At 33.9% G+C, this 7,822-nt stretch overlaps 1 protein-coding gene across 3 annotated transcripts; it reads right to left on the bottom strand.

Annotated features, from left to right (window-relative positions):
• Window positions 1-5,934, bottom strand: LOC145590064 (putative protein phosphatase 2C 60). Of its 3 annotated transcripts, XM_081646802.1 has the most exons (5): window positions 5,601-5,934; window positions 4,632-5,247; window positions 3,768-4,135; window positions 1,521-1,757; window positions 1-946 (listed from the first exon to the last, which is right to left on the bottom strand). In XM_081646802.1, the coding sequence occupies exons 2-5, from the start codon at window positions 4,948-4,950 to the stop codon at window positions 698-700; spliced, it is 1,173 nt and encodes a 390-aa protein (XP_081502928.1). In that variant the 5' UTR covers window positions 4,951-5,247; window positions 5,601-5,934; the 3' UTR covers window positions 1-697. The 3 variants fall into 3 exon arrangements, with proteins under 3 accessions (XP_081502928.1, XP_081502927.1, XP_081502929.1); XM_081646801.1 differs by lacking the exon at window positions 5,601-5,934 and having other exon boundaries at window positions 4,632-5,488; XM_081646803.1 differs by lacking the exon at window positions 5,601-5,934 and having other exon boundaries at window positions 1-943; window positions 4,632-5,452.
• Between the last annotated feature and the right edge of the window lie 1,888 nt (window positions 5,935-7,822).

Genomic DNA, 7,822 nt, shown 5'->3' with positions numbered 1-7,822 from the left:
GACAGCTCAAATAGCAAACATCATCGTTCAACAAGTTAACAGCCAATTTATACTTCGTATATTACAAGTTCCTCCAAGGAAAAATAATTCAAAAGGGTCCAGCCTAAAGCCAATGTCCTAGTGCCTACCTTAAAGACAGTTTATGCAATAAAAGCGAAGAAACTATCCAAACCCATATCTACAAACCCCAACTGGGGAGCAAATTAACTCCAAATCTGAACCAAAGGAGGAGAAATCACAAATTCGTGCTACACTGAAGAAGCTTAAAGCCCCTTTCAGTCAGCATCTTAGCTAAAAGTTTCTTAAGAAGTTCAGACTGAAGAGTATAGCCAAAATGACCCCTTTTTCTTTCCCTTTCTTTTTATACAATGGGCCTAAAAGCACCCTTCGGATATATTAAGTAAAACAATAGAATTAAACAAATAGATAGGGTAAAAGTGGAAAATCCTCGTAACAAAAGATACTAGTCAATATGAGGAATTTAACTACCATAACCATCACCTGAGGTATTCTGATTTCCAGATAACACTGTTCTCGATTCCACGACAGACCTTTAAAATCCACTGTCAGTTCCAAGTTAAAAGTAGCTACGGCATACATCATGAGAACACGTTATAGTACCCTCTCCTTTTGCCTCTCCCCTTCTTCAAAAACGCACCTGATTTTCTGAAAGCCATGTAGCATGACAAGTGAACATCTATGAGGGTGCTAGAGTATTCGAAGGCAAGGTAATCCCACCTCCTCTAATTGATACTTGTGGACCCTTAGATCCAGTCGTAGCCCGACTCACGAGATTTGAGTCGAGGAACACCACAACCACAGTGATGTCATCATGGAAATGACGGCGAACCCCACGGTCAATTTTCTTCAGGTCCGAATATCTCATTTCTCGCTTCTTAGCCGCTTCTTGAAGTGCAGTTTTAACCAGTCTCTTAGCACTTCCCTGCTAAAACATAAGGTAATAGATTAGATATGCATGTGAAAGTAAGATAAATCCAAGACAAAGAAAACAGTTTTAATACAAAAAACAATACTATAATGTATTGAAAATATGAAACTATAGCTAAACCGAAGACAAAGGAAATTAGAGCCAAGACACATTATCTTTCCTCCACATTATTGTGCATGAATAGGTGTTTTTTTTAACCCAAACAAGAGATGTGAAAGCAGTTTGAGACATCCAATCAAGAAATTGTGAATAACTAAGGAGCAGGAGAAGAATTCAGTGACAGATGCACAGCTCAACACCAACAGAAGCACATATAACTGACCTCATAAAAGGTAAAGCTGTGCTTAGACAGCTACTTATAACAGAGTACTAAGAAAATCTACATATTACACATTTCTCAAGGCGCAGAAGCATAAAATCAAACTAGAATTTAAAAAAAGAAGAAGAAGAAAGAACATTTCAAAATTTGACTAAGTTTAACATTGCAAAAGAGGATATTCTAGATCTACTAAGTACCAAGTATGCCACGTAGCAGAAAAAAAGCTACTGATCAGTACTAATCAAATCTTACATTACGTGGATTATTTTGGACAATATCAACAGCTTCTTGATTGCTAAGGTGCTCCCACAGTCCATCAGAAGCAAATATTACAAACTGATCATGCGGCTGCAGTTCATGAGCTATAATTGATGGGTCTGCGCTCAATATCGGTCTTTTGATAGGTTCTCTGAGCCGAAATTTAGCAAATAGAGGTTCTCTATTGAACTCAGCCTTCTTAAGATATACATCTCCAATAGATCTAGAAACCTGCAGTTGAGAACTCATAAATGTTAAGCACATTTTTTTTCCATTGGGATAAAACATGAAATGGATGCATGGAACAAATTACAAAATTACAAATCTATAAACCCTCACTCTACTCATCTTAAGTTGAAATAAATCCAGCTTCTCAAAATCCACTAAAACATTGATACAGTAAATTCAAAATCAGATCTTTTGACCAGCCAAAACTACTAAACACCATTTACAAAACAAAATCCACAGGAAAAACATTTTGTGGCTTTGTGCTTGCCAAAATGCATAATGCATTTCAAAATGGGATCCACAGTTTGCCCTAACTTTTGGAAGTTTTCTGGTATCGGGGTCCAGTGTAAAAGGACGCCATAATGCTCATAATTCCACGTCATATACAACTTAAAGACAGAAACTTTTTAATTTCTACAGTAGGAAAAGGTATAAACTTGTAGAGCCAATATGAATGTCAATACCAGAGGAAAACCTAAATTGTAGCCTATTCATAAGGGACATCCACAACTTGCAGCCAAAACTCAAGTGCAGAAATTATTCCAAAGTGTGTCGTATTTTGACTCTAGTCTCTATGTATTAGCCTCACCCATGAAATTCAATATTTCGAGATGAATAACTTGCACCGTTAATCAATCCTCAATTTATATATATACATAAAATCACATTTACTGCAGTGAAGCAGCATAAAAGTTGGAGTAATAAAATCCATAACTTCATATGCTAAAGCAAGATACAAACCCAACATTTTCTTTCAATTGAAGCAGCTAAAATCCTAACACTTAACATCACTAATTTACTAAGATTATGTAATAATCACTTTAGAGTTGCATCTGAAATGCAAGCCTGAAACATCACAAGAGATATGTCTTGCTATCCAAAAGTTGGTCTAACTTATGGGGTCTACAACCACTTTCACATACAATTTGAATCAATGAGAAGTCAAGAAGAAGTTTTCTATTGTAGGGCCCATTTACCCATAATCTTGCAAAATTCTTACAGTCGGGTTATTGTGTTAATTATATGAAAAAAGGGGGCAATCTTCCTATATAAAATTCAAGCATTATCAACCGCACTATATTACAACACAACCTATATTACATTAGAAAAATTACTATGGAACAATAGAAGTACCTTTTAATAACAAAAACCGCCAACCCACCACAAATGGTTTATGAGTAGAGAAATATTCATTCAGTAGTATTCCTAAACAGTTTCCCTCAGTCCCAGAACTATTATACGATTTTTAATTTAGTTAGTCTGAAACTGTTGTCATATTTGGTAAAAGAATGCCAGTTTGCCAAATCAATTTTTTTCCTCATTACCATCAAACCATTGTTCCATAGCCTAATTGGTTAAATCTCCAATATTAGTTAATTACAATTCGCATTCATAAAAAGCAAAGAACAGACAATTATGTGGGACATAGTGATTAATGAAGGATACAATACAGGACAGTCAAAACAAAGTTGGGCTGACATTGAAATTGACAATACAGTTCAGAATTTATCTTATGGGATTGAGCATACCGGAAGAAACTACATCACAAACAGAAATTAGATTTTATCCAAACACTAGTGAAATCTTAGCAGGGTAGAAATCACAAAAACATTGGATTGGTCCTCAATTTCAGAGCAGCAGTTAATTCTTTTTGTATCCTAGTGACAATCTAATGGCAAGAAGCGGGAGCAAAAATGAGATAAGGAAAACTTGAAGAGATCAATAGTCCTTTAAGAGACAACTGAAGAAGCTTTAAGATAACTAACCATTGCACATAGCTATCAAACTAAACTAAATTACACTAGACCCCATTCACACTCCCATATCAAGCAACTTATCAGCTACTCCTTCCAGTGGTTGCATAAACAGGATTTTCAGCGCAGTCTAGTGATACCATAGGTTTAGCTTACTTGAAATTATATGAGGATAATTGACAACAGGAAGTTAATCGAGTTGAAGTAGCACAATAACCAATACAATGCAAGTAACAGCAATTCTGGACACAAATTATACCTGTATAAGGCCCTTTACACGCCAAACATTGTGCTTTAACACGACAATATGTGAATCATCAGGATGCATAGACTGCAGCTCCTGTCTCACGGCCTCTAAACATGCATTGTGCTCTGTTGAGAGCTGGACTGCAAGAACTTCTCCTGTTGCCTTGACAAGTCTCCCCAAAACAGCTCGAGAATCACCAAGATTTGCGATATAAAGAGTACCGTTACATATCACTCCTACTAAGCAGCATGATCCAACAGCTGCAATTTGGGGTTTCATTGGCCATTGCCTAGTAACAACAGATAAAAATCCTTCTTCTGTTGCTTGAACTGCCTTCCGAATTACATCAGCAGATATGCACTGGTGTTCAGTAGCAAATCCTGCAAAATAATTGATATAATTTACTCGGGTGAACTTAATCCCCAAACTCATAATTTATAGGCCATTGCATACAAACAACAGGATCTTTCACAAGAATATTGACAATTTATTTGGTTTCCTGTTCTTTTAACAAGACTTAATGGAAAAATTTATACATACATCCAGTTTCAAAGAAAACAACAAAAGAAACAAAAATTTAATTTTGAGGAAATCTGACAGGGGATGGTCTTTGGAGTCAAGTAATTTGATAAAGCGAAATTCATAACTTCCAAAAGAATCTTTCTTATCCAAACTTAGAGGAACTTCCAACAAGATTAGCAGTGGGTAATAGTGATTGGAATAAAGAGAGTACAACAATTGATCCCCATGTCCGTACAAAATATAAGGAACAAATTAATTCTTCCATCCATTCACTACTTCATTTTAATTCCACAAACCAAACAAGAAGCATAGAAAATCGTTGTTCCAAATTCGAAGCAGTTTGAAGAAACTTACTACGGAGATGACGAAAGAGGTGATCATTGACATAACGGGAAGTCTCCGGGCCACCATGCCCATCATAGACGCCCACAAAAGTACCAAAGGGACCAGAATCATGTGTGCTCAAGCTGCCTGATTCAAGTTGACTTTGATCCTCAAGCAAACTATTGGCTTGCACAACAGCCATCGAGAAATCACCATTAACATGCTGCCCAGTATCCTTGTACCATAGTAACCCTTCTTGACGCCCAATCGAATCCAAACCCGCGTGGATTGAAGGATCCGAAACTGGCCACAAACAGGCCCTCAGAAAATTCATGAACCCTGATAGCATACCTCATCTCAACCAAACCACCCTCCTAATTCCCCACATTTCATATGGGACACTTAAAACCAACTTTTTCACCCAACAATATTACACCCTCCCTTTTTTCCACCTAAAAATTTCAACTCCACCCTTCTTACAATTTGCAAATCACCACTAAGAAAATCCAAACACACCCTAAATTCTACAATATTGACATATATACTGATCAATATGTCTAACAGATCATATTGCAGTCTAATTTAGTCTCAAAATTTCGATTTGATTTGATTTGATTCGAGCTCTGAAACCCAGTTATAATTCTCCCTGAAACATAATAATCAACCTATTAACAAAGCTTCTAACATGAAAGATAAAGAAAAACAAAATCAATTTTAATAAGAACAGTTGCAAAGAGGTAATAAACTCAACTTTTTAACTCTCCAAATTTTTAGGCCACAAATAGTGCTTTGAAGCTATATATCTATATATCATAGATAAACCCACAACAAAGGAAGTTTCACAAAGAAGAAATTAAAGACAAAGATGACAAAATTCAATTTTAACTCAACCCCACAAAGTCACAAACACTTCAATAACTATCAACCAACAAATCATCAATTAAAAAAAAAAAAAAAAAATCAAAACCAAGATTTAAAACAAATTTTAAAAAAACTGACCTTATGATTGGGGTACCCAGAAGCTGAGCAAAGATCCAGAAAAAAGAGAAAAACAAACAAATACTACTTGTGGCTGCAAATACTTTCAGATCTAAAGATCCATCAAAATCAAAACCATTAAAAATTGCAGAAAGATTGTAATTTTTTTTTTGGGTACTTTTTTTTTTAATAAATTGAGCTTTGTTTGGTATGAGTAGTTGGAAGAAAGTGATGAGACTGAAGACGAGAATGAAAATGAGGTATCAGCATTTCCAAAAAAGAGGTGAATTGAATTGAATTTTGTTTTAAGTTTTTTTTGAAGGGGAGTTGGGGTTGGGTTGGAGGGGTCTTCTTAGCAGACAGACCCCATTAAAAACCAACAATGGAGAGCTTCAAGCCAGCAAAGCATAGGACCAACTATGGGCTCCACATCTCACTTGAAATAAGCTTATTTTAAGACAGATTATCCTCACTTTGTCCGAAATTAATTGTCATACTCTCTCCGTTTTTTTTTATTTGCATCACTTGAGAATGCACAAAGTTTTAGGAGAGTAATAAAATATTGTGTGTGGATGAATAAATTATTGTAGTAAAAGTAAGATGGTGACCATGAAAAAGAAAAGAAGGTATGTGAGAGAAGATAGATATTTTTATTATTTAAGTGGGGACCATGGAAGAAGGAAAAATGATAAAATAATTTGAGTGGGGTTTAAAGTAAGAGAGATAAATGATAAATATGATATAAAGTTACCAAATATAAAAGTGATGCATTTAAAAAAAAACAACCATAAAAGGAAAGTAATGTAAATAAAAAAAAAAAAACGGAGGGAGTATTTTAACTAATTTTTGTACTAACATTTTCTCCTGATCAAATAGCATAATTAAATGAGCTTAAAAAAAAAGAGTAATTTATATTAATATGAATCAAAAAAATGTTAATTGTCACATTTATGTTTTAAAACCATGTCTAACACATAATTTTTTAAAATTATAATTATGTTTTAAAAGTTAGTTGACTTGGACAATTATACTCCTAAACTTATTTACATTATCAACAACTAAATTTATGATTTAAGGCCAAATCGAAAGAATTTTCAAATATGGCTAGCTATGGTGCGCACATCGCACGCGTTTACTGCCCTAGTAAAAATTAAAATTGAAAATATTAAATAACTTATAAACATTAATGAAATAGATCGATATATGATGTAAAATGGTAGATTACACTATTTAATGATTATAATTGATAACCATTCCTTGGGATTGCATATATCAAAGTCTTTCTTTCAAGTTCTTATAAACAAGTATGGTTTTATATTTGACAGCAAAAATTATAAAGATTATTATTATTATATTAATGTAACAATGAAATAGGAAGGGAAGACTCAATGAAGGTTCATTCGGTCCCTTGGTTCCCTTTTAGTTTTCTCATTTAAGATTATAAAAATCAAAGAAAATAGTTGGCTTTTCAAGGTCAGCATTAAGCAGAAGGAAGTTTCAGTGGATAATGGTAAAGTTTTGATGATAGCAAAAAAAATGAGGTTTGGTAGTATAGTAGAAGTAATGTTCATAAATGAACAGTTGGGAGGGCGGTGATTGAAAACTCTTTTCTTTTCTGTTTTTATCTAGGGGAGTTTAAATATTAAATTACGATTGCTCTTTTTTAAAAGACAAATATTTGTATTTTGTAGTATTTAATTAAATTAAACTACTCATATAATACGGAGTAGAAGATATATCAATCTCTAGAATTTGAGACAACAGTAATCGAGGAGTAATCGTTTTAATTTTGGTGACTTTTATGCCTCAAGATACGGAGTATTCCATAGTTGTTTTATCTTGTAGCAACTATCAAGCCTTGGACTTGTGCTTTTTAATATTTTGGACTTCATCATGTTATGCATAACTTTTGATTTAGATTACTAAACAAGTCCACATTCATTTCTTCAATTTTGGTAAGACTTGTGTTAAAGTTTCTCTTTATTGCTCAAAGAATCAAAGTATGCTTAAATTGATGTCCACTTTTAGGCGTTATTATAGAGCATAGTAGGTCGAAAATCTACTACTTATAGGATTTGGGCATGACAAATTGACAATCTCATCATAAGCATTTACTATATAATAGCTGCACAAACAAATTAACTAAGAATACTTGTGATTATCCATATATGGTTTTTAAAAAAATTACAAAATCTAGTACCACATGTCTTGTTATTCATAATAATTAATATGCTGGCAGTTAA

This window comes from Chenopodium album, chromosome 17, assembly GCF_948465745.1.
Source record: "Chenopodium album chromosome 17, dcCheAlbu1.1, whole genome shotgun sequence".
Classification (NCBI taxonomy): Eukaryota; Viridiplantae; Streptophyta; class Magnoliopsida; order Caryophyllales; family Amaranthaceae; genus Chenopodium; species Chenopodium album.
The sequence above is the reverse complement of the archived record's forward strand: the minus strand, read 5'-3'. Positions and strand labels throughout refer to the sequence as shown.